General features: G+C 44.7%; 1 protein-coding gene across 2 annotated transcripts in view; it reads right to left on the bottom strand.

Annotated features, from left to right (window-relative positions):
• The window catches only part of TRERF1 (transcriptional regulating factor 1), a 213,170-nt gene that overhangs the window by 43,305 nt on the left and 142,352 nt on the right, over positions 1-27,513 (bottom strand). For both annotated transcript variants that reach the window (XM_073553435.1, XM_073553436.1), the window contains 7 exons: positions 21,601-23,141; positions 16,907-16,950; positions 16,407-16,539; positions 13,337-13,561; positions 10,475-10,841; positions 9,622-9,682; positions 529-668 (listed from right to left, as the gene is read on the bottom strand). In XM_073553435.1, coding sequence (XP_073409536.1) covers positions 529-668; positions 9,622-9,682; positions 10,475-10,841; positions 13,337-13,561; positions 16,407-16,539; positions 16,907-16,950; positions 21,601-22,923 — 2,293 coding nt within the window. In that variant the 5' untranslated portion in view covers positions 22,924-23,141. The remainder of the gene's footprint in view (positions 1-528; positions 669-9,621; positions 9,683-10,474; positions 10,842-13,336; positions 13,562-16,406; positions 16,540-16,906; positions 16,951-21,600; positions 23,142-27,513) is intronic.

Here is a 27,513-nt window from a genome sequence, read left to right as displayed (position 1 = left end):
GTATAACTTATCTATTGGGGGTGCAGATGTTGCAGTAGTTTAACAAGTTGGAAATTAGTAAATTGGAGTGGTAAAAAAGACATATGCTAATTTGTATACAAAAGGGGTTCTCTGCTTTGGACAAGATGCGAGCATCCAACCTCTAGTGATCAGATGTAATCTGTAAGAAGCTAGGCAGCAAGTGATCAATTTCCTTACATCGCCACTACTGGAGAAATGAGGTATTACACATTTCCTTTTGAAATCAATCAATTAAACTCTCAGCATCCCCACCTAAAGGGTCTGTAACAAGTACTACTGCCACTTTTGTGTAGTAGATCTACACTGGGTATTACTATATTGTTTCATTTACTTCAATTGGGCCTTAGCCCCTTCAGACAGTGAAGGAGCGCCAAACCCCCACACATCGGATAAGTAATGGCCTGCTGTGGTTGATGCTCAGGATAGATGTCTGATTCATCATTGACACTGAGCAACTGATGCACCCAACCCATAAAGTGTGGACTCAACATGTTCTCTCACACCTACATCTGGACTGCAATTCTTCACTTTCTAGGTCTGGCCAAGGTTTCCAAACCAAGGTGGCATTGTTCATATCCTTCTCAATCAACAAGCTTTGCTGGAGATCTGGAATTTCCGCCTGGAACCTTGATCCAATATTGATTTTCCTATAAATGCAATAAAAGCCTTTGAGTCAGTCATTATTTGTTACCTATTGGGTTTCTGGTCTTATGTCACAGAAATCTTTAAAAATGGCATCTCATCTAAAACAACACTGGAAGCTGGGAGGTAAGACTTTTTTTTTAACCATTGGTGCTGCCGGCTAAGTGCCTATCCACACGGGACTGATCAGCTCTGGACAGTGTCGGACTGGGTTGTCAAAGACCCACCAATAACATTGGGGGCTCACTGTTCAGAAAATACCTGACCTTAGTACACAAATTTACTTTCGCTTCTATGTAATATTAATTTGTATGATTAGATGATATCTTTTTCTGCAAGTATAGAATCAAGTGCAATAGCACTGCTCATCAGCACTCTTTCACAGGGCCTACCGGAGGATTCTCCCGTTTCCCCGAGGGCCAGTCCGAGCCCAGCTCTGGAAAGTGGCAAATCCGTGCCAGCAAAAATTCTGTGGATTTCGTAGTGAATTTCTATCTTACAGACAGTGAAATCTATGCTAAAGTAATTTCATTATTTTCTGTTCAATTCAAGTTGTAGAATAAACAAAGGTTTTACTTAGAAAAGGTTTTAAAGACAGAGACACCTTTGTTTTTTTTGGTTTTACTTAACTGCATGTATTTTTGACTAAAATATTTTTACAAATGTGTTTCAGTAAACATTCTGCACGGTTTTGCCCTTCCAGGATGTTTGGTATCCTGCACTTTACTGGCTGCAAAACGAGTTAACAGGGAATTGGTGAGTGAGCTCATTCTGTTCTGTTCGGAGAGGGAGATTGTATTTTTTTTTAATCCCTCTTTTTTCAGAGCTCCTCTCAGCTGATTTATGCTGACAAGCAAAAGGGTAACAATGTATTGAACTTTTGACTTTCAGGCTCCATATCTCACCATCCACTACAGCTTCAAATGTGAGACTACAATCATTTTATAGACTATTTAGCATATGGTTAGTTATGCCGACTCTTGTCATGTCACTGCATTGTTACGGTTTTACTCCTGGAGGTGTAAATATCTTTTTGTTCCTGGATACTACAAACTACTACATGTTCTCTCTTTCCCCAATAGCTCAGTGTGTTATTAGGTTGATTACCAAGTGACCGGTCACTGGTTCGAATGGAGGACCAACCATGAAGAAGTTTTCTCAAGAAAAGGGAAACATCATCATCCAGCTCATTGATAGCCGTCTCTCTTTCAGGAAAATTGACAAACTGCATCATGTGAGCGCCATGACAGTTGGAAGAATACGAAATGAAGTCAAGAAGTCAGAAGCCAAGACATGGACAGCAAAATATCGGAGATAAGTCGTTTCATCACAAGGTCTATCAGTTCTGGCGTGGCAAACAACAGTGGAGGTGGTTTGTACGCTTCATAATCGTGAGATCACAGACATCCATGCAAGCACAGTGCGACACACATTACACAGGTCTTTTTTCGGTGGCCTGAAAAAAGCCTCGACTTCCATATTCGAATATGCAAATAAAGTCCATGGAGCCTTATTTAAGAGTCTCAAACACGGGACTAGCTAGATCTTCCTCCAGGGAAGGACCCAGCCAAGGAGTGGCTCCTTTCGGAAACCACCATTACCACCATATTAAGTGGCCCTTTAAGCCAATATCCAGCTCTTTACGAGTTTACAGATATGACAAGGGAAAGACCAAGGCCAGGTATCCATCCACAGACAGCTGTTTCGGGTGTTGCCCCTCATCAGTGTGGAGTAGGATTCTGGCTAGGTGGGAGCAATAAATTCAATGAAAAGATCCAGCTCACCAGAAACAGCATCCCAACATCGGAGCACGAGACCGCTGTGTCAGGGCGTTTGATTTAGAGCAATGAAGAAAGGAACGTCCAGCTCCACAATGTAGTGAAAAAATAAATCCTTTTATTCACTTAGTCCATTCCAAGGTGAGGTTAAAAGGCCAGCATAGAAAAACAAAACTTGCGTTCAACGCGTGTCTGGTGACTTTGCACCCTTAATCATGATTAAGGGTGCGAAGTCACCAGACACGCGTTGAACACAAGTTAGGTAGGAGCAATGCCTAGTAGACCAACATCACGAAACAATCACTGACCTCAGGGAGACCAGTCAAGAAACAGGGATTTTTGTGATAACTCACCGTAAAATCCTTTTCACCGAGACGCTCATTGGGGGACACAGAGACTGTAGGTGTATGCTTCTGCCGCTAGGAGGCTGACATTAAGTGAAAAAAAGAGGTTATCTCCTCCTCCGCAGTATACACCCTCGCCCCTATTGTGGGCGGAAATCAGTTTGGTACCAAAGCAGGAGGAGGACAACAAAATCAACCTCAAGACAGGTACAACATGTCCAAAGGAAAAAAACACCCTGATATCAAATAAGTAGACACATATTAATTTAAACAAAACAAGAGCCAACTGGCTAACAGGGTGGGTGCTGTGTCCCCCAATGAGCGTCTCGGAGAAAAGGATTTTACGGTGAGTTATCACAAAAATCCCTGTTTCTCCTTCGCCTCATTGGGGGACACAGAGACTGTGGGACGTCCTAAAGCAGTCCCTGGGTGGGAGTTAACTCACCGATCCAAGCTACATGCACCTCTTGTTTAAAGGTGCGCCACCGCTGCTTGGAGAATCCTTCTACCCAGGCTCGCATCCACTGAGGCCTGAGTATGGATATTGTAATGTTTGGCAAATGTGTGCTGGCTGGACCAGGTTGCTACCTTGCAAACTTGTTCCGTCGAAGCCTGATGCCGAAGCGCCCAAGAGGCGCCCACTGCCCGAGTACAGTGCGCACTGATTCCTGCTGGAATCGGCGTGCCTCTAATGCGGTAGGACTCCTGAATAGTCAAACGAATCCATCTTGCTATGGTTGATTTTGAGGCAGCGAGTCCCTTCCTGCGCCCTTCGGGGAGCACGAACAGCGTGTCCGTCTGACAAAAGGGTGCCATCCTCGACACGTACCTCCGGAGGGCTCTTACCAGATCTAACGTGTGAAGAGCCTTTTCCACACGGTGCACCGGTGCTGGACAAAATGAAGGCCAGACAACATCTTCATTAATGTGAAAAGAGGAGACGACCTTCGGCAGAAAAGGAGGGGCTGGTCTGAGCACTCCTTATCCTTATGGAAAGTGATGAACGGAGCTCGGCAGGATAGGGCCGCCAGCTCTGAAACCCGCCTTATAGAAGTAATGGCCACTAGGAACACCACTTTCCAGGAAAGGTACCTCAAAGAGATATCCTGAAGTGGTTCAAAAGGAGCTTCCTGCAGAACACTTAAGACCAGGTTAAGGTCCCAGGCGTCCATAGGCGCCTTATACGGAGGTGCCAAGTGGGAGACTCCCTGTATGAAAGTTTTCACCTGCAAATTGGAAGCAATTCTGCGCTTGAACAGGACGGATAAGGCCGATATTTGTCTCCTGAGGGAACTTGGAGCCAAACCCGAGTCTAGCCCCGACTGGAGGAAACCCAAGATGTTGGGGATCGAGAATCTCAGCGGAGAAACACCGCGGCCTTGACACCAAGCGATGAACACCTTCCAGGTGTGGTGGTAAATTCGTGCTGAAGCAGGCTTCCGGGCGCTAATCATTGTAGCGACCACCTGGCTCCTGAACCCTGCCTGGGTTAAAATCCAAGATTCAACAGCCATGCCGTCAAACACAGGGCCCCTGAGTTCGGGTGGCAAATCCGCCCTTGAGAGAGTAGATCCGGGCGCTCTGGTAGGCGCCAAAGAACGTCGGCGAGCAGCAGCATTAGATCTGCGTACCACGCTCGACGGGGCCAATCTGGGGCCAGCAGAATTGCCTGGACCCCTCTGTCTTGATCTTCTTGACGACTCTCGGAAGTAGTGGTAGCGGGGGAAATAGATATGGGAGGCGAAACTGGTTACATGGCAGAACCAACGCATGCACAGCAATTACCTTCGGGTCCCTGGCCCAAGCGACATATGTGGGCACCTTGGCGTTCACCCTGGATGCCTAAAAGTCCACATCCGGAGTTCCCCACCGTTGACAAATCTGCTGAAAGACCTCGGGATGTAGAGACCACTTTCCGGACGCAAGACCCTCCTGGCTGAGAAAGTCTGCCGCCCAGTTTTCCACGCCCGGGATGTGAACAGCCGAAATCACCGAGTTGTTTGCTTCGGCCCACTGAAGAACATGCCCCATATCGCGCATGGTTGCTCTGCTGCGAGTACCCCCTTGGTGATTTATGTAAGCCACCGCCGTGATGTTGTCCGATTGAATTTGGACAGGACGGCTTGCTAGAAAGCGATGAAACTTCTGCCATGCCAGCCGGATTGCTCGTATCTCCAATAAATTGATCGGGAGGTGTGCCTCCTGTGGCGACCACCTTCCCTGGGTTGTGTGGTGGTGAAACACCGCTCCCCAGCCGAGGAGACTGGCGTCGGTTGCCACCACCAGCCAATGGTCTGGGGGAAAGGGTTTCCCCTGGGTCAGAGAGGAACTGGTTATCCACCATCCGAGCGACTGCCTGACCTGAGAGGACAGACGACACCGTCGATCGAGCGTGAAAGGGTTCTTGTCCCAGGCTGACAAGAGGGCGTGCTGCAGGGGGCGAAGATGGAGCTGGACGAAAGGTATTGCTTCCATTGATGCCACCATTTTCCCTAGAATACTCATCCCAGATCGGATGGTATGAGGGACTGGTTGGCGAAGTGTCCGGACTCCCTGCTGGAGAGCTAGTACCTTTTCCTGAGGGAGAATCACCAATCCTCGGCAAGTGTCGAAGATCATTTCTAAGAAGGAGATCTTCTGAGCTGGCACAAGGGATGACTTCTTCGCATTGACCAACCACCCTAAGCGGGCAAGAGTATCCAGTGTGATGCTGACATTTTCCTCGCATGCCCGCATTGACGGGCCCTTGACCAAGAGGTCGTCCAGATAAGGGACGACGACTATGCCTCGAGAATGCAGTATGGCCATGACAACTGCCATAACCTTTGTGAACACTCTGGGAGCCGTGGCTAGCCCGAAGGGTAGCGCTACGAACTGAAAATGTCGACCGTTGATGGCGAAGCGTAGGAACCTCTGATGAGGAGGAAAAATGGCAATATGCAGATATGCATCTTGGATGTCTATTGAGGCCAAGTATTCTCCCTGCTCCATGGCCGATGTGACTGAACAGAGAGACTCCATCTGGAAATGTCTGATCCTGATGAATCTGTTCAGGAGCTTCAGGTCCAACACAGGCCTGACAGACCCGTCCTTTTTGGGAACCACAAAAAGGTTGGAATAGAAACCCTGAGCCCTTTCATGTTCCGGTACTGGAATAATGACTCCGCTGTGCTGGAGCAATTTGATGGCTCCCAATAGAGCCCTTGCCTGGGCATCTACCCTGGGAAGCCGGGAAAGAAAAAAACCGTCCTGGGGGGGGGGGGGGGGGGTCTCTGATAAATTCCATTTTGTAACCTGAGGACACCGATTCTTTTACCCATGCGTCGTGAGCAACGTTGACCCAGACGTGGTGAAAACAGAGTAGGCGGCCGCCCACCTTGCTGGTGTCGTCTGGTAAAGACCTCGAGTCATTTGGCCGATGATCTTTGGGATCTGGATCCCCTCGATCTGGCCTGTTGAGCACGCATTCTCTCCAATGGGTTGGCTCTATACGAGACCTGCCGCTCCCTGGTTGGGGCGGCCTGAGGCGGCGGAATTGGGCCCAGTAGTCCACCCGGGGTTGCAAAAAGCCCGAAAACGTGCCTGAACCGGGTGACGAAAAAGTGGTTTAACCTTTTGTTGAGGGAGAAACCCGCTCTTTCCTCCTGTGGAGTCTGAGATAAGTTGATCCAACTTTTCCCCAAATAGGCGGCCGTACTGATAAGGCAGGGAAGTCAAGGACTTCTTGGAAGTAGAATCGGCTCGCCATGTCCTCAACCACAGGGCTCTTCTGATAGAGATTGCATTGGCGGCAGCAAGTGCCGAACAATTTGCCGCATCCAAAGATGCATTAATTACATAGTCTCCGGCCATCGCTATCTGACCTGCGACCTCCGAAATCTCTGCAGGTAGGTCTTGCTCCTGCGCGACCTTATTTAATGTTTCTGACCATGATATCATAGCCTTAGCTACCCAAGTTGCTGCGAACGAGGGAGCGAGTGCAGACCCTGACGCCTCATATACTGAACGAGCTAGGCTCTCAATAAGGCGGTCCGTGGGATCCTTAATCGAGGAAACAGGGACAGATAACAGGGTCTTAGTGGCCAGGCGTGAAACCGGAGGATCCACTATCGGGGATTCCATCCATTTTTTACGGAGGTCCGGAGCAAACGGATACCTCGTTTCGAGTGCCTTTTGACCCGAGAAACGCCGGTCTGGACGTTCTCTGTGCCGCTGCACTATGTCCTCAAACTCAGGGTGAGAGGAAAAAATTCTGTGTGGCCGCTTCACTCGTTTAAATGCCGCTGCGGGATCATCCTCAATCCCCAGGGTCTGATTGATGGCTTCTATGAGGCTGTCCACTGTTTCACATGACCCTGTAGTGTCCAGGTCAAGGGACTTGTCTGAGTCGCAATCTGAGGTCTGCTTGCTATCAACCACTGGTGACGGGGAGCGAGAAGCAGAGCTTACGGATGCCAAGGCACAGGGTGGACTGGGCGACACCGTGTGGATTCGTTTCCTCCGGGTCTGCCTGGAGTGAGAGCGGCCTCTGCAGGCCGGAGGCTCTAGTGAGGTGGAGGTTCCCTCTAAAGGCGGCGAGTCACTGTTCCTGCCCCTATCTGGGGCTTGAAGGGACTCTATTGCTCTCGTAAGCAACGCCATGGACTGTGACAGTGATCGGGCCCACTCCGGGGGATTTGACACATTGGTCGCGGTCGCAGGGGAGGGCTCCTGGGCGCGTTCGGATTCGCAGGCTTTGCATAAACGCTTGCTCTGCACCCGCAGAAACGCAGCCTGACAAGAGATGCATGCAGCGTAAAAGAACGTGTGCGTCTTTGCCTTTTCGGACATGCTGTATCTGTCCGCTGCTGGGGATATGGGGTGGAAGTAGCACCTCATTTTCCCCTGTAGCGTGGCCTCTCGGGCAACACTTACCCCAGTCCTGCGCCCCCCCGACCCGGATGCTTCCTTTAAATAGCGCGCTGACATCTGTGGCGCCCCAGCCTGTAAAAACCGCTCTAGTGGCGGTACTTCCGCTTTGCGGCCTAGCTGCGCTCCGAAGCCGGGGCCTCGATTTTTAGTGAAGTGATGCGGGGCCACGGGGGCGGCAGAAGCTCCGGCAGAAGCCGCGGCCTCAATTTCTCCCCTACCCGACCGGGGGGGGGGGGGGGGTCGCGGTACCACAAAAAAAAGGAGCTACTGACCGGTGCAGCGTTCCTGACCCAGGCTGCTGCCTGACGGATTGCGCCCTCTCTTGCCGCGCTGTGGGCTCCAGCCCGAAGTTTTCGCGGGAGCCCTCCCAGACCCTCTCCTCACCGATGATCCTCTTCAGCCTGAGCGCAGGTATGTGAGGGGGTCTTTGATAAAAAATAGGATGGTGCAGGCACCCCAGCTCCATCTAACCCTTTCAGGGGGTGAGGAGAGGGACCGTCCGCCACCTTGCAGCATCGCAGTCTGGGCATTGGTGGAGCAGTGGGGGCCGCACGGACTAGTCTTGTGCCTCTGTACAGCCCATGGTTTCAATACCTAGGGGTGGTCAGGGCTAAGTCTGGCATTGTGTCCCACGACGAGGGAGAGGATATGTGGAGGGACACTCGCACGTGCTCGCCCGTTGCTGGTTTGGGGAAATCGGACCCTTTCAATAGGATCCGTTGCCCCGGTCACATCTTCATGGGAAAAAGATGAAAAAAGTCTGGAGAGAAAAACCAGACGTGTGCCTCCATGGACACCAAGCAAAAAAACTGATTTCTGCCCGCAATAGGGGCGAGGGTGTATACTGCGGAGGAGGAGCTAACCTCTTTTTTTCACTTACTGTCAGCCTCCTAGCGGCAGAAGCATACACCCCCAATGAGGTGAAGGAGAAAACACTGCGGCAGCCGGCAAAGGCGCTCAGTCAGTGAAATCCTAGGTGCATTGCTCCCTGGGAAATACGAATATGCAAATAAAGTCCATGGAGCCTCATGATTTCACCTGAGGAAGACGGCTGTGACCGTGGAAACGCGTTGTGGGTATTGGAGGAAGATTAAAAGCTGAGTTTTAAACTTTTTTATTGGTCTTTGCCTCTTCTTTAGCGCTCCTATAGACCGCTTTTTTTGCAGTACTTTATAAAATGATGGTTGTATCACGTTCCAAGCAGTCGTGGATGATGAGAAATGGAGCCTGAAAGCCAAAAGTTAAAAACATTGTTACCTTTTGGCTCGTCATTGTATGACCACACACCACATCAAAGTTGAGCTGAACTTTGAAGTGGTCATAAATCAGCTGACAGAAACTCTCAAACAAACGATAAGACTGTTACAAACTCCATGTCCGAACAAGCTCACTGACAAATTCCCAGTAAACTCATCCTGCAACCAGACAATGCAACGAGAGGCTACAGAAGGCAAATGGTGGAACTTTTTTTTTTTTTTTTGCATGAAACCTAACTGTAAAAATACATGCATTTAAGTAAACTTTTTAAAAAAGATCCTAAATATATTCATCATTTTTAAAGAAATGTCTTAATGCTTAATCGCTTTTATATTCATTTAATAAATTCCTAAGGTTGGCTTTATAGTTACTTGCACGGTGGGTTTATGTCTCTGCAGTATACACAGGGTCTCCTATAGAGCTGAGCTGTGGATCTAAATGATAAAAGCTGGGAAATTCCCTTGACGTGGACAGATAAATTCCCTTTTCTGTGAGTCACATTCATCCTCATTCTTTTATTGTCAGGCTCTCTGCTGACAGTGCTAGAGACGCCCCGGGCGAGCTGTGAACTGGCTGAAGATTTTTCTGCGGTTCTTCGCTGTCTGTGATGCCAGAAAGGAAATTTGACATAAAAAAACATATATAAACACATATCTGCCATTTCTTACGGTTCGACATCGACGGTCTGTTCTCCAGGTCCCGGTGTAGCGCTGGTCCCATCAATGCTGTCTGAGGAACAAATACATTATTAGATTAGGTTGCCAGTTAGGATTTTGCTTGGGAGAAGAACATTGTGAGGCTGCACCTACAGGGGGACTTGTCTGCTTTGGAAAATGCCTTTTTGTTGAAAGCATTCCTCTATGACACAAGTTGATGATGGGATTTACAGTTGATAGAAGTGATCGACTGATCAGCTGTTATCTATGGGTTCAATTTCCCTACAGTGCCCCCAGAGGGAAAATGAGGTATTACACATTTCCAATTAAAAACAATTAGGTGTCCATGTAACGTATATATGCTCTGAGCACTCTAAAGAAGACACCATTCTTTTAATTGCTCTTTAGTTGAGTTCTGATTTCCTCTTAGTTAAGATTCAATAAGGATCTTTTATTTGGATTCTCCAGGTCTTACATACAGATCACCTAGTCTTAGTGTAGATCCACAATATCAGATGGCACTCCCACAAGTCCCACTATGGCCATATGTAGACAGTGTACATAGTGGGCAAAGCATGACTCCAAACAGTGACCGTTTTTGGGTCCTATAGGTCAACTCCTATTGAAGCGAATGGGAGCTGAGCAGCACTACACGTTGTACACGGTGTTCATCCACCCGCAGCGTAAGCTACTAAAAGCTGGTTTAAAGGGATTGTCCAGGACTTATCTAATAATTAAAAGTCCTTAGAACAAATATCAGATCACTGGGGGTCAGACACCCTGCACCTCCACTGATCTAATATAAATCCTAAGGTCAGGTAAACAACCCTTTAAATACATCATGATGAAAAAGTATTGTACTTACTAGGCCTGCAGAGCAGCACTCTTCGAGTGGGAGTCAGAGGGGTAAGTGGAAGATGAGCGTTATGTGCTGCTATAATGACGCTACTGAAGAGTCCTGACCCTTGTCGCACAGGGCTAAGCATAGGGGGAGGAGTGTAGGTGGGTGGCTCCTGAGTTCTCAGCAGCAAGGGATCCACCATGTGGCGAGGGGAACGAAGCTGGCTTTGGTATAACGTTGCCCCTGAATGAGATGGATTTGCACTGAAGGAAGGTGGAGGGATGAATAGTGGTTCAGGCCTGTGGCGATATTTCCTCCTCTCCTGCAGAGGTTTGGTGCCATCCGGTTTGCCCAACTTCATGCCCGGTTCTTGACGTTTTCTAATAATTTCCTAAATGTAAAATTATAAGAATCACAGAGTGTACGCTGAGGGTTTGTTACGTTACATAGTAAATTTTCCGTTACAGTAATTTGAAGAGAGCCATGTGGTTTTCCTGTGATAACCGATTGATCTACAGGATGACACGGTAAGTTTATGCACGCAGATAAGTGGGCAAAAGCTGCTGACTAGAGTTGAGCGACTTTGGTCGGATCGGGTTTCACGAAACAAAATTTGTTTCAGATGAAACTGGTCCGACTAGGGCAAAAAAAGTCAGAGTTTCGTCCGAAACCCGACCCCAATGCAAGTCAATAGGGAATAAAAGTCGGCATTGAGTGGATGAATGTCATCGGCTCAATACCAACTTTTATTTCCTATTGACTTGCATTGGGGTCGGGTTTCGGACGAAACTCCGACTTTTTTTTTCCCCTAGTCGGACCAGTTTCATCTGAAACAAATTTTGTTTCATGAAACCCGATCCGACCAAAGTCGCTCAACTCTACTGCTGACGTCTACAAAGTGAGGTGTTCAAGTATGACCTGACATGGCCTTCTATGCATACTTATAGAAAGTATAATTTTACAAATATTTCTATACTTTTAAAGCGAATCTGTTAGCAGGAATTTGCAAAGTAAACTACAGGCATTATCAGGTTGGCAGTATTAAAACTAATTAAAATGATACCTGGAGTGAAGAAATCCGTCTTGTGGTTCTTGTGCAATCAGTGTTAGAAGATTTCAGTTATTGAGATGCTCGTGCTCCAGGATGGGACTGTAGGCAGAGTCTTATCTTCCTGCTCTAAGCCAGAGAAACCAAGGAGAGACCTGCCCACATGCCGCCCGAAGCACAAACATGTTCCTCATCATTGAGACAGACTGTTTGTGCTTCGGGGCAGCCTGTGGGTTTCTTTGGCTTAGAGCAGAAAGATAAGACTCTACCTACAGTCCCACCCTGGAGCACGGGCATATCATTAGCTGAAAACTTCTAACACTGATTACACAAGAATCACAAGACGGATTTCTTCACCCCAGGTATCATTTTAATCAGTTTAACACTGCCAACTTGACAGTGCCTGTAGGTGACTTAGCAAAATCCTGCTGATGGGTTCACTTTAAGATTAAATGATACAGGAATCATCATGTTGTGCCTCCATCATCATGGCTAGTCACCAAGATACTGAAGTAAAAAAAAATCCATCAAGCTATCTACATCTGAAGCAGACATCAATAGGGAGAAAGTAAAGTGCTGCATTAAAGATTCTTCGTCTTTGCTACAATCCTCACGTCATTAATCCATTCTTCCTATTGGTCCTTCTAAGTTCTTCACTCTTCTTCAATCAGCTTATTCATCTTTTCCTTCACTCCTCCTACATTGACATCACATCTATCTCTCTCTCTCCATCTACAACAACAGTTGACATCAGCATTCTTTCTCCTTCCACCACTCTCTCTCCTTCTTTCTTCTCTTTCCATCAATAATCTTTTTCCTTATTTCCTTCACTCATCCTACTATCCGTTCTTTCTTCTTGCCCTCCCTTCGACTGTTCATCAGTTCCTCTTATTTGCCATTCTTCTTTTTACATCAGTCATTGTACTCCTTATTCTTCTTCACCCACCTTAACCTGACCTATCTGGCTCTACATCTACAGGGGATATCAGCAGGGAGAAAGTAAAGTGCTGCATCAACTCAAGTTTCTTCTTTTTCTCCCTCCATCATTCTGTATTTCTATTCTCATAATTATTATCATTGACCCTATATGTCAGATATACGATAGTTAAAGAGAGAGAAAACGGACTGAAATTTTGCAACTTTTTGGTGTGCGTGTTTTACTCCATCAACTTTTTGAAGAGCGGCCATAGCTTAGTGGGACGGCGCGACAGGCAATTTAATTATAATTTACACCACAAAAGTGGCATAAATTACAGAGACATTAAACTGAGACCCAGGCTGTAGTATATTTCTTGCGGTGGAACATGGCAAGCAGAAAGATGCTCCAAAGTCACTAAGAGGTGCACGTAGGCGCATCTGAATTCAACGCACCCTTCATCACTGGCGTGCAAAATGCCAGTCTAGACTAATCAGGGCCGTAGTTCTTTATAACATGGGAACCTCTCTTTATTTTATGCTGCCTGTGGTTTGGCGGTATGAATCTTTCCTTGAAGACAAGCCCCTATGGCAGCTGATAATTCTAGCAATGGTAGTCACGCCCTGGATGGATCCAACTGTATCCGATCGATCGCATACTATGATGTCGATTTTCAGAACATGCGAATGATTTGCACAGATGACAAATATCATAAAGACGCATACATGAATCGGTCGCCGCTGGAGGCCAAATATAGTTGATATTATAACTACTGTTCTGCACAGTTTCCAACCTATGAAGACGAATCTTATTTATTTATTTATTTTTTTGGAGACGGCTAGATTTGATGATTTTGGACCAACCATCAGCAACATCAGATAAATACGGCAACACATGGAAGCAAAGATAGACAAGCACTCACAGAAGACGTGCATGAGCGGTCCGCCTTTGTAGAGGACGGCGGGGAGTAAGTCATCCTGGTTAAGATGGGCATTTCGTCATCGGACATATTGTTCTCTGGCTGATCTGCTCTGCAGCTGAGCTGAACATTGGCGTCAGATGGCACAAGCTTTACAGGTACAGAGACAGGCATGACGATGGGCGTGAGGTTGTCCGTCTCGCTAGTCTGTGATTTCTGGCCTTCATCCTGCACAGATAAGTACACACGTTCAACCTCAAACAGCCGCATACTCAACAGCGACAAGCCACAAACAGAAAACACCCGCAAGTCTGTGTCCTAAAGTGCAAGGTATTAATACGGAATCGGGAATTTGTAGATGGTGCTACTTCTTTTTCCTTCCCCCTATATAAGTCTAGAGGTGTGCAGTTACTAGAATACATACGATTTGCAAAAATCACTGACAACTGCACTTTTTAAAGCAAAGTTATGGGGATAAGTGTCATTACATTGTACCACGCGTCAATTTGCCACAGAATTTGATGATGGGAAGTAGCCATGCCATTTGGATGGAAGCTCAAGCCATTAATCTAGCACACTATAAACACTATAACAGAGCACGGTTTATGGTGCAGATTAGCTTTCTAGCCAGAGGAGGACATAGATTCAAGTAAAGGAAAAAAACAAACTTTGCATCTTCTTTCTTTTGTAGTCACTTTTAAGTTTGGCTTATGTCACACTGTGTGCACAGGTAACACTGCAGCCTCGCAGCGCGGGGGGGGGGGGGGGGGGTCAAATCCTATTGAGGACAACATCTGGATGTAGTTTACCTGTTTTTCCTATGTTTGAGTGTTTGTTTTTTCTTGAGCTCTACCGGTTTCCTCCCACAACCCAAAGACAAACTGATAGGAAATTTAGATTGTTAGCCCCAATGGGGACAGTGATGATATCTATGAAGGTGCAGTGGAAAAAATGACACTGTATAAGTAACATAAATAAATCTCCCTTGAAGGCGTTTTCCCCATATCACAAAATGATTAAAGTTGTTAAGATCTATGGTGAGTCAATGTCTGGGACCCCAACTGATTCACAGAATGAGGGGCTTGAATCGCAGAGGAAAACTTGGCCCTAGGTGCTGAGTGCCACCAAAGTGCCACTGTTGTGTCCTGATGAAGAAGTTTTGAACTTTGAAACGTGTTGACAAATAAATCGCATTTCTGGATACTCCTTTTATCCTCCAACCTTAACTATTACTCGGCTGCACTTTATTTTAATAGTGGTTTCTCTGGGGGGTGCTCCCATCAATCAGTACTGTATCATTATCACTGCCGAACTCACGTCATTGGACGATCATCTCTGTCTTCATGCAAACATTTATAGAAATACCTGGGTATATGGGATCAAGACGATTCTTGGCTGTGTGGTGTAGTGTCCACTGTGTCCGCTAGGGGGCGCTGGGTGGGTGTCCCAGGACGGGCGTATAGCCATATCCAGTGTGGTAACAGGAGCAGGGTCCTAAATAACCATTATGTATCCCAAGGTGGGTGGCCTTGGGATGAAGGCTTGATTATGTGCTGATCAGCAGAGCTGATCTTTTGTTCCAATGTGTTAGGGAGAAGCTTTCAGGTGACTGATGAGACGGGTGGGATCAATCACCTACAAACCCACCTAGGGGCGGGTGTCTAAAACGCCATAGTAATGTATGTGTACGAGTGGTTGAAGGTCCTGTGATTAGGTCATAGCCATGTGATCCAGTGGGCGTGGCTACGGACCATATAAGGTGGCCAGGTTAGGTCACGAGTGAATGCTTGGACCCGGTTGGTCCGTATGGAGGGACTCGTCTGGCTGACGTGTCTGCCTTCCTGAGAGCACGTGACGTGTGTCTGATAGTTCCCTGGAGGGAATGAACGTCTGCACTGAGAAGCAGCTATGAGGTAATCCGGACAGGCAATATAACCGGGAGGCTAGAGAGCATGCGTACCAGACATAGCAAAGCCTGTGTGACCACAGAATTATCAAAGCGGAGCTCTGTCATGGACGCTATGCTGTTTGGATATGAACTTTCTGTTGCTCTTCATGGTTTATGATGCCTAATAAACCGCATGGACTGTTAGTGTTATATGAGAAACCCGTGCCGGACCTGGTTATTTGGCTGCCTAGCGAGTATCCCTTACCTGAATAACAAGCGCTACCTTACAGCTGGATGGTAACTAGTAACTAGTACAATATACAGATATATATATAAGATTTAGGCAGATGTGGGAAAAAAGGCTGCAAAGTAAGAATCCACCTCAAATAGAATTGTCTAGGGTTTTTTTTCAATCAATTAATAACATGCAAAGTGTAGGATACACTTGCACACAGTTTTTGAAGAAAATCACCAAACATCTTGGAAAACTAACCACAGATCTTCCTATACAAATCCGTCGGTCAAGTAATCCCAGACAGAGTGGATGATGTGAGATCAGGGCAGTATCACTACTTTGAGGACTTCTTGTTCATCTTTATGATGTAGTTAGTTCTTAACGGGTTTGTCCGGTCCAAATGGATAAGTCAGAAGTCACTCTTTGTGACCGCAGACTTATGAATCCCCCCCCCCCCCCCCCCGAGTGCACGCACTGCGACTGGAGGGTATGTATGCGACTGCAGACTTATCGATTTGGACCGGAAAAACTCTTTAATGAAATTGGCTGTACATATCGGGCCATTTAAGCTGTGGAATAAATTTGGAGCCAATGAGAAGTGTTGCTGTTTTGACGGATGAGGGAGGTCACACCAAACATTCATTTAACTTACCTATCTATTTTCTTCATTCACTTTGCATTTTGTTAATTGTATAAAACAATTTTTTTTTTATTTTTGGAAGCATTCCTACTTTCTAGCATTTTTTCCACGCCTGCCTTAAACTTTTGCCCACTACTGTATTTGCAAGCTTACAGAAAGCAAAGCACAGGACGGGCAAGTACTGTCAGCAGCCTCATCTGATGCCAGACGAAAAATATTACAATTAGGAAAAACATTAGTGAGCTGTCAGTCTAACAGCACGACAGAAGCGAGACGTGCAGTAGATGCTACATGGACAGCATAATCTTACCTGTTTCGGGGTTGTTGTGGTTCGCACCCCACCGTGTGACCTCAGGTGTCCATTTAGGGCCGGAAGGCTCCTAAATTCCTTGAAGCATATGGAGCATGTGAGTCGGCTTTTAGATTCATCCAGGAAGAACTTGCTAGTTTATTTTCCAAAATTAAAAAAAAAGTAAAATGATCAGAAAGTTTTTACTTTTTTTTTTTTCGATATGTGCAAAATGCCACTTTTGATAAGTTTGATTACCACGTCCACATTTTTACCACATAATTTATATACGAGCCTTATGATACATGAGCCTAACTGTAAGGAGGAGCAAAGGTCCATCAGCCAAATATTAAGAAACCGGCGTTAGAAATGGGAGATGACAGGTGGGGGACCTGCGATAATATGTATCATATACACGATTGGGCCCAGTACTAAATCTATATCATGTATACGTTCCATTTACATTATTTGCATAAATGAACCAAGGACCCCAAAATCCAGGTTGGGGGCTCTGAGTGTACCTGCTGGCTGGAGAACTGGTCCTGACTTTCCCATCGGACACGTGCTACAATAAAAAAAAAAAAAAAAAAAGAATAAAAGCATTTATGCACAGTGATGGCATAGTCCTAGAGAATGTATTCGTGATAGGATGCAACGTAAAATAACAAGAATTATTCCTCATTATTTTGAAGTTCCACACAAGGTGGTATGAAAACAAAGTTTATGGTATTTAAAAAAAAACAAAATAAAAAAAACAGCAACACTCTTGTCCATGGGCTGTGTCTGGTCCTGTAGCTTAGCTGATGAATCATACCAGACATAACCCATGGACCTGAGATCTCTTTACAGTACACAGATTCAATAGGAACAGTGTAATACTTCATATGTCCTGCGGAGGCACTGCAGGTAAAAAGAACACTTGCTGTCAGTTTTATTCAATATATCCTAGCAGAACGACACCATTTCACCTTTCTAACAAAAACTAATAGACCAACCTTTTAACTAGAAAATACAATAATATATTGTCAGTAAATATGCTATAGCCGTCATAAATGGTTAGGGACGAATGTTGTTTTTCCAAACAAAACCATTTTTTACGCATAAATTTAGGATTATATTCATTTAGTTAATGGAAACCAAATTTTTTTTGTATTTTTATAACAAATATTTATTGGTCACATTAAGGGACCTGAACATTTGATCTTTTGACTGCATAGATATTACTCTATACAGTTGTGGCCAAAAGTATTGACACCCCTGCAATTTTGTCAGATAATACTCAGTTTCTTCCTGAAAATGATTGCAAACACAAATTCTTTGTTATTATTATATAATTTGTCTTAAATGAAAAAACACAAAAGAGAATGAAGCAAAAAGCAAAACATTGATCATTTCACACAACTCCAAAAATGGGCCAGACAAAAGTATTGGCACCCTCAGCCTAATACTCGGTTGCACAACCTTTAGCCAAAATATCTGCGACCAACCGCTTCCGGTAACCATCAATGAGTTTCTTACAATGCTCTGCTGGAATTTTAGACCATTTTTCTTTGGCAAACTGCTCCAGGTCCCTGATATTTGAAGGGTGCCTTCTCCAAACTGCCATTTTGAGATCTCTCCACAGGTGTTCTATGGGATTCAGGTCTGGACTCATTGCTGGCCACCTTAGAAGTCTCCAGTGCTTTCTCTCAAACCATTTTCTAGTGCTTTTTGAAGTGTGTTTTGGGTCATTGTCCTGTTGTAAAACCCATGACCTCTGAGGGAGACCCAGCTTTCTCACACTGGGCCCTACATTATGCTGCTAAATTTGTTGGTAGTCTTCAGACTTCATAATGCCATGCACACGGTCAAGCAGTCCAGTGCCAGAGGCAGCAAAGCAACCCCAAAACATCAGGGAACCTCCGCCATGTTTGACTGTAGGGACCGTGTTTTTTTCTTTGAATGCCTCTTTTTTCTCCTGTAAACTCTATGTTGATGACTTTGCCCAAAAAGTTCTACTTTTGTCTCATCTGACCAGAGAACATTCTTCCAAAACGTTTTAGGCTTTTTCAGGTAAGTTTTGGCAAACTCCAGCCTGGCTTTTTTATGTCTCAGGGTAAAAAGTGGGGTCTTCCTGGGTCTCCTACCATACAGTCCCTTTTCATTCAGACGCCGACGGATAGTACGGGTTGACACTGTTGTACCCTCTGACTGCAGAGCAGCTTGAACTTGTTTGGATGTTAGTCGAGGTTCTTTATTCAACATCCGCACAATCTTGCGTTGAAATCTCTTGTCAATTTTTCTTTTCCGTCCACATCTAGGGAGGTTAGCCACAGTGCCGTGGGCTTTAAACTTCTTGATGACACTGCGCACGGTAGACACAGGAACATTCAGGTCTTTGGAGCTGGACTTGTAGCCTTCAGATTGCTCATGCTTCCTCACAGTTTGGTTTCTCAAGTCCTCAGACAGTTCTTTGGTCTTCTTTCTTTTCTCCATGCTCAATGTGGTACACACAAGGACACAGGACAGAGGTTGAGTCAACTTTAATCCATGTCAACTGGCTGCAAGTGTTATTTAGTTATTGCCAACACCTCTTAGGTGCCACAGGTAAGTTACAGGTGCTGGTAATTACACAAATTAGAGAAGCATCACATGATTTTTCGAACAGTGCCAGTACTTTTGTCCACCCTCTTTTTTATGTTTGGTGTGGAATTATATCCGATTTGGCTTTAGGACAATTTTTTTTGTGTTTTTTCATTTAAGACAAACTAAATGAAGATAATAATCCCAAAGAATTTGTGTTTGCAATCATTTTCAGGAAGAAACTGAGTATTATCTGACAAAATTGCAGGGGTGTCAATACTTTTGGCCACAACTGTATTACGTAAATATAGTAGGGTCATAACCAAAAGTTTTGAGACTGACACAAATTTGTGTTTTCACAAAGTTTGCTGCTTCAGTGTTTTTCGATCTTTTAGTCGGATGTTTTGATGGTTACTAAAATACAATTATAAATATTTCATAAGTTTTTAAATGTTTACTGACAAGTACATCCAGTTTATGCAAAGAGTCAGTATTTAGATGATGCTAGTCACTACTCACGGACAAGCTGTGAGGCTGGGTAGTTAAGAGGTCTGAGGTCAAAAGCCAAGAAGGGTACATCATTGACAGAGGGATCAGACAAAGGCATAGTAAGGTCACAGTTCGGAATCATAATTCCAAGACGGTAGAGGATCACAACAAAAGGGATAGGCAAACAGATGGTCAAGGCAAGTCAAAGGTTGAGCAGCAAAGATCAGAGCACAACATGCACACGACTTGTGCAAAGCTAGAATTGGCAGCAATCTAAGGAGGAGAGCCAGCTAAATAGCCAGATAATTACTCTGAACATGAGACACATGGATGAAACCTCGGCACACCCTGGTCCTGATGGGAAACTGTCACTCCAGTCACATCCAATTGGACGGCAAAACTGTCATTCACTGCATCCAGACACACTGATCAGGAATCATGACAATTTACAGTACTGAGCTTAATCTTTTCAGACTTCTGCCCTTCAAACCTGGTAGATGGGTATCAGTTTTTGGCCCAAATCCTGACTGGTGACAGCCCATTCTTGCCTAATCAGCGCTTGGAGTTTATCACAATTTCTGTGTTTATGCTTGTCCTCCCACTTTTTAAGGACTGACCACAGGTTCTCAATGTGATTGAGATCAGGGGAGTTCCCTGGTCATGGACCCAAAATATTAATGTTTTGTTCACCAAGTCACTTAATTAGCACTTATATCTTGTGACATGATTTCCATCATGCTGGAAAAAGCATTGTTCATCACCAAATTTCTCCTGGGTCTTTTAGAGAAGCTTCTCTTTGAGGATGTTTAGAATCCCATTATTTATTCATAGAACTCATCTTAGGCAAAATTGTGAGTAAGACCCCTCCATGAATGAAAAGCCTCCACACCTGAATGGTCTCAGGATGGTTTACTGTTGGATTTCACAGGTCTCATGATAGCGCTCAACTTTTCTTATCTGGACAATCATTCTTCAAGATGTCTCAAACAATCTAAACTGGTCTTCATCAGAGAAAATAACTTTGCAGGAAGTACAAGGATTGGAATGCGGAGGACAGGGGTCAAGGTATTGTCTCTGATGAAGCTCTTTCAGACTGTTTGGGACATATGGAAGAATAATTGTCCAGAGAAGAAAACATGAGGGCTACTACACGTTTTGTGACTGCCTACAGTAAAGCATCCTGAGACCATTCATGTGTGGGGGCTTTTCATCTATGGAAGAGACTCACTCACAATTTTGTCTCACAACTCTGCCATTACTAAAGAATGGAAACTAAATCTCCTCCAAGAGCAACTTCTGTCAATGATCCAAGAGCAATTCGTTGATGAACAATGCTTTTTCCAGCATTATGGAGACCCTATCAGAAGGTAAAAGTGATAGCAAAGTGGCTCAAAGAACAAAATATTGAAAATCAGTTCCATGGCCAGGATACTCCCCAGATCTAAATTCCAGTGAGAACCTGTGGTCGATCCTCAAAAAGCTGGGCGACAAATAAAAACACAGAAATGATAAACTCCAAGCATTAGATAGACAAGAATGGGTCATCTATCAGGATTTGGCCCAGAATGTGATATCCAGCTGCCATGGCAAAAGGCAGAGGTCTTGAAAAATAAGCGTCAACACTGCAAATATTGAGTCTTTACATAAACTTGACGTATTTATCAATAAAAGTGTGATAAAAAAATCAAAATTCTCATAATTTAGTCAGATGTTACGGAAGTACAAAGATCAAAAAACACTAAAGCAGCCAACTTTGTGAAAACCCAACTTTTGGCCACCACTGTAGTGTATTATCACCGGCTGTCCTCGTTATATAACAGGCTCCTTATCAGACCCTACATCTGGCAGGTACTAATGGGCTTTGGGATATGAAGTAAGAGATGGTTTTTGGCCAAAGTTCCCAATACACATGACGAAGCTGCTGCCAGACAACTCTCTCCTAAAACATAAGGATCAAGAGTTGAGATTGTAACTGCACGAATACAGATTGTCAGCGCATAGTCGGGAGGCCCGCATTCTACATAAGATGGTTGACCGATGCCCCATCTTTGGCCTGTCGTTTACCATAATATTGGCCTTCGTTTTGGCAAGCTAAACAATATATAACCAGTAAGCTAATTGCAATAATATGCTAACAACATCACATCATTAATCAGCACTCTACCTGTGGCCACACCGTACTCGGAGAATGAAGTGCACTTTGACTATTAAGCAAGTAGGAGGCATCCTGTGATAAAGCATGTCGTTGTGGGGTCCCGTCCGCCATCATTCCCAAATTGTCCTGGCTATAGCTATTTAGGTTGTCTGTATTTGCTAGCGCCACAGATCTGTCCATGAGAACCTGCGGTTGAGATTCATTTTTATATGGCTTTTGAAGGCTGAGATCCTGATGAAGAGCCAGCTGCGGGGTTGCATTAGACTTATAAGAATTTCTGACTGTTGAAACGCTCTGAAACATGTACGGCGGCACCGATCCTAGCTGAATCAGCTGCAAATCATTGGACTGATTTGGGGTGTAATGCTCGACTTTGGAGCTGCAGTACGCTGGTTGATGTTGTTGCTGCTGCACCTGATGGAGATGTGATTGTGAAACATTTTGATGCATTTCTTGCCCTGTTGACTGAATTTGGTAGAAATCCGACGACTGACCAGAAAACGGGCCCTGCTGCTGTACTGCCTGATGCAAGAGTCCATGCTGTTCAGGCTGATGATTCTGAATGTAATATCGCGTTTGCTGCACAGATTGATTCGACTGCACTTGCTGTCCATACTGCTGCCCTTGTTGCATTAAAGGCTCCGGGTGCATCTGGAAGTAATCATAGTAAAAATGTGACTGGGATTGCTGCTCGGGCGGCAGGTGATGCTTTTGCTCTTGGTTTGGTAGGCTTTGATGCATCTGCTGAGAGACCTGAGGATACCTGTCCATAGTGGCAGGTTGCACTTGCTGCTCGCCAGTTGACTTGACAGACAGCAGCTGCCTGAGAGTACTGTCACAGTCTGCTAGCGACTGTTCGGGTAAACCCTGAGCCATGGCGTGAATTCTTAAGTTCTGTCTAGAAAATACCTGCGTGAAGGAATCCAGTTTATGTAAAGCTCTGCTGGTCACTTTCGGCCGACTATCAAGTTCGGGATAGTAAGACATCTGGTAGGCGCCAGATGTGGGATTGGTTTGTACCTGCGAGTTCCACTGTAAGCTTTGGTCATAGCAATTAATATTATTTGCCCCCTGAGTGTGATTGTCTATATTCGACCAACTTCTGGATGCCTCTACCTGTCCGGTATTTTTAGCTCCAGGATTTATCGCGACGTCTCGGGAATCTTGGGATAAGTGAGGAGAGGATGAAGACGACTCGGAGGCGTTCATGTCCAGAGAGTCATAGCTGTGGTTGAGCACCTGGCTGTTTGCCTGATGCTGCATTTGCTGATAGTAGAAGCTATCGCTACGGCGGGATCCGAGCGGCATCTTGTACATCTGCTGCTCTTCCATAGTGACCAGATCTGGTTGGAGCCCTGCCCATGTAGAATAACGTCCCTGAGAGATGAGCAGAAAATAAGTGTGCGGTTAAGTATTAAGAGCGCCCATTTAGTTGGAAGAAGCGATTCTTTTAGTTATAATGGTGAAAGATCTCCAAACTGAAAAGACTTAGATTCTTCTGAAAGAGACGATATTGGATAGCGCAGCAGTCGTGTAGAGAATCCATCCATCTGAAAAAAACAAGAGCAATTTCTTATCAATATATTATTATTATTATTAAGCACCAGCCCCATTATGGAAAAAAATGGCCAAGAGCAGAAAAGAAAAAAAAAATACAATACTCACCTCTTTGATCCACTGCTCTTCCTACAGCGATCACATCCCATTGATCATTCATGTGACAGCTGCAGCCAATCACTGACTTTAGTGGTCATGTGCCATGCCTGCTAACGTTATCTTTGAAGACTGTGATGGTCCGCAGCGGTCATGTGAATGATATATGGAATGCAATTGCTGCATTCTTGGCCACATGGACCATGGGGAGCAATAAACAGTCTGTGAGCTACGACCATTACCGATTGTGAACGGAGGATCCTGTGTGATCTATTCATAGATGTTACCAATCATTGTAATCCTGTCTGTGATGATAATGACATCTGCTTAAAAGTGATCACTACAGAACAGGGAATCGGACTAACATTTGCTATAGAGTAAAAACTGAAAAATTTCAGGATATCTAAAAAAAAAAATTAAAAAAAAATTTGTAAAACGTAAAAATTAAGATGAAATATAAAATGCTAAAAAAAAGCTTGATTTAAACAACGGCTTGCTTTCCGACGACACATTCCCTTTAAAGAAGGTTTTATTAAAGCAACAATTCAAGCGATAGCCAGCGTCACATCTTCTGAAAATAATTGCTTTATTGATCCAGTAGTATCAAAGGCCCAAAAAACGTTTGAACACAACAGCACCAAAATTAAAAAGCAGAAAATAAAATATTTGCTGCGCTCTCAGGCAACATGTTTCAGCCCTGCATGGTCCTTTATCAAGCCTTGACAAAGGACCATGCAGGTCTGAAACATGTTGCCTGGGAGCACTGATCCAGTTCCTCGCAATCAGCTTCCTTGCTACATATAGTAGTCTGGCTATAGCAAGCTTTGCACTATTAACTATTTCAATTTCCTCCATATATCCCAGTATGCAGACCAGTGGGCTTTTGGGTATAACACTTCCGTAAGACCCTTCTATTCTGTTAATGACATTAAACCAGAACGCAGATAGCCTGGGACAAGTCCACATCATATGAAGGATTCCGGCATCAGACCCCCCACATCTTGGACAGTCAGAGTTGTCCCTCAGCCCCATTTTAAACATCAGAAGGGGGATGGATCACATAAAGATGGGACAATCTAGCTGGTTCACTCATAGTGAGTGTGGGGACATATTCTAGGACGCTGTCCCATACCTCGTCAGTCATCACCCCAATCTCTCACTCCCATTTGGATCTTGCTGTAAGTGGGAACCCCATTAAATGTGTATGCAATATATCTTTGTAGGTGTTAGAAATGACCCCTTTTGTAAGTCCATCACCACCACATATATAGTCCAACACTATTTCAGATTGTATCTGCAGGTTTCTGGAAAGTTTTCGAGCCATAATGGCATGCCGCACCTGACAGTAGTGGTACCATTCAGAATCCGGCAACTGAAACTCACTCTGTAATTGCACAAACGGTCTCAGCTCCCCGTTATCCATAATTTGAGACACTAATGTCAGCCCCCTACGTTTCCAGCCTTCCAGTCTCCCAAGTTTCCGAATCTCTGGGAGGTTACTATTATCCCATATAACTGTGAATCTAGTCAACCCGGTCACCCCTCTCACCCTCTTTAGTCTGTTCCACAGGTCTTGTAAGAGTCGCAGAGTGGGACACCCGTCTCCCATTACACCCATCTTCCCATCCTCTAGGCCAAGTATCAACAGGCTTCTATTTAGTACGCATTCCAGCACTCCTCTGACGCCTGCCTTCTCTTGAATAGACCACCCTCTGAGATGTTGACTTTGGGCAGCTAAAAAATACAGTTCCGGATTTGGTAGTGCAAGTCCCCCCTCATCCTTTGGTCTTTGCAAGGTTTCAAGCCTTATTCTAGGTTGTTTCTTACCCCATACCAAGGCCCTAAACAGTGAATTCACCACTCCGAACCTTTTCTGCGGTATCCAGATTGGGGAGTTGTGTAATATATATAAAAGCTTGGGCATTAAAACCATTTTAAGTAGATTAATCCTTCCCACCACCGACAAGTGTAATTTGTTCCAAGTATCCACCTTAGTTCTTAGAATTGCCAGTAGAGGTACCAGATTAGTATTAAGGTACACAGTCACCGGTAGGGAAACCTGTATCCCCAAATATTTAAACATTTCCACACATTGTAGTTTGTTGGCCCCTATGTCTTCCTGAGTCCATACCACCTCCTTGTCCACTTTAAATAGGCTTGATTTAGACCAATTTATGGTCAGTCCTGAGATCTCACCGAACCCCTCAATGGTCTGCACAGCATGATCCAATGAAGCTGAGGGGTCCCCTAGGAATAACAAAAGGTCATCCGCATACAGGGCCACCTTTTCCTCCAAATCGCCATATTGAAACCCCTTTATTGCCTTGTTGCGTCTAATAGCAGCCGCCAATGGCTCTATCGCAATAGCGAACAGGAGCGGTGACAGTGGACAGCCTTGCCTCGTTCCTCTATGCAGCTGTATTCCCGCGGACATTACCCCATTAACCCCTTCATGACCCAGCCTATTTTGACCTTAATGACCTGGCCATTTTTTGCAATTCTGACCAGTGTCCCTTTATGAGGTAATAACTCTGGAACACTTCAACGCATCTTAGCGATTCTGAGATTGTTTTTTCGTGACATATTGGGCTTCATGTTAGTGGTAAACTTAGGTCGATAATTTTTGCGTTTATTTGTGAAAAAAACAGAAATTTGGCGAAAATTTTGAAAATTTCGCAATTTTCAAATTTTGAATTTTTATTCTGTTAAACCAGAGAGTGATGTGACACAAAATAGTTACTAAATAACATTTCCCACATGTCTACTTTACATCAGCACAATTTTGGAAACAATTTTTTTTTTTGTTAGGAAGTTATAAGGGTTAAAAGTTGACCAGCGATTTCTCATTTTTACAACAATATTTACAAAACCATTTTTTTTACGGACCACCTCACATTTGAAGTCACTTTGAGGGGTCTATATGGCAGAAAATACCCAAAAGTGACACCATTCTAAAAACTGCACCCCTCAAGCTACTCAAAACTACATTCTAGGAGATTATTAACCCTTCAGGTGCTTCACAGGAACTAAAGCAACGTGGAAGGAAAAAATGGACATTTTATTTTTTGCACCACAAATTTTCTTTTATCATTAATTTTTTTCATTTTCACATGGGCTACAGGATAAAATGGATCCTAAAATTTGTTGGTCAATTTCTCCTGAGTACACCGATACCTCATATGTGGTCATAAACCACTGTTTGGGAGCACGGCAGGGCTCGGAAGGGAAGGAGCACATTTGACTTTTTGAATGGAAAATATGCTGGAATATTTAGCGCTTGCCATGTCGCGTTTGGAGAGTCGCTGTGCACCTAAGCACTGGAGCTTCCCCACAAGTGACCCCATTTTGGAAACTAGACCCCCCAAGGAACTTATCTACATGCATAGTGATCACTTTGAACCCCCCAGGTGCTTCACAAATTGATCGGTAAAAAAAAAAAGTACTTTTTTTTCACAAAAATTTTCTTTTGGTCTCAGTTTTTTCATTTTCACATGGGCAACAGGATAAAATGGATCCTAAAATGTGTTGGGCAATTTCTCCTGAGTGCACAGATACCTTATATGTGGTCATAAACCACTCTTTGGGCGCACGGCAGGGTCCGTAAGTGAAGGAGCGCTATTTGACTTTTTGAATGGAAAATTCGCTCCAATCGTTATCGGACACCATGTCGCGTTTGGAGAGCCCCTGTGTACCTAAACATTGGAGCTCCCCCACAAGTGACACCATTTTGGAAACTAGACCCCTTAAGGAACTTATCTAGATGTGAAGGGAGCACTTTGAACCCCCAAGTGCTTTACAAAAGTTTATAACGTAGAGCAGTGAAAATAAAAAATCATTTTTTTTCCTCAAAAAAGATTTTTTAGCACGCTATTTTTTATTTTCACAAGGGTAACAGGAGAAATTGGACCACAAAAGTTGTTGTCCAGTTTGTCGTGAGTACGCTGGTACCCCATATGTGGGGGGGAACCACTGTTTGGGCACACGGCAGGGCTCAGAAGGGAAGGAGCGCCATTTGACTTTTTGAAATGAAAATTAGCTCCAATCGTTAGCGGACACCATGTTGTGTTTGGAGAGCCCCTGTGTGCCTAAACTTTGGAGCTCCCCCACAAATGACCCCAGTATGGAAACTAGACCCCCTAAGGAACTTATCTAGATGCATAGTGAGCACTTTGAACCCCCAGGTGCTTCACAGAAGTTTATAACGCAGAGCCGTGAAAATAAAAAATATTTCTTAAAAAAAATATTTTTAGTCCGCAATTTTTTATTTTC

Source organism: Dendrobates tinctorius, unplaced genomic scaffold (assembly GCF_039654945.1).
Source record: "Dendrobates tinctorius isolate UK_male_01 unplaced genomic scaffold, ASM3965494v1 ptg000201l, whole genome shotgun sequence".
NCBI classification, from domain to species: Eukaryota; Metazoa; Chordata; class Amphibia; order Anura; family Dendrobatidae; genus Dendrobates; species Dendrobates tinctorius.
Note: the sequence above shows the minus strand (reverse complement) of the source record. Positions and strands in the feature narration are given on the sequence as shown.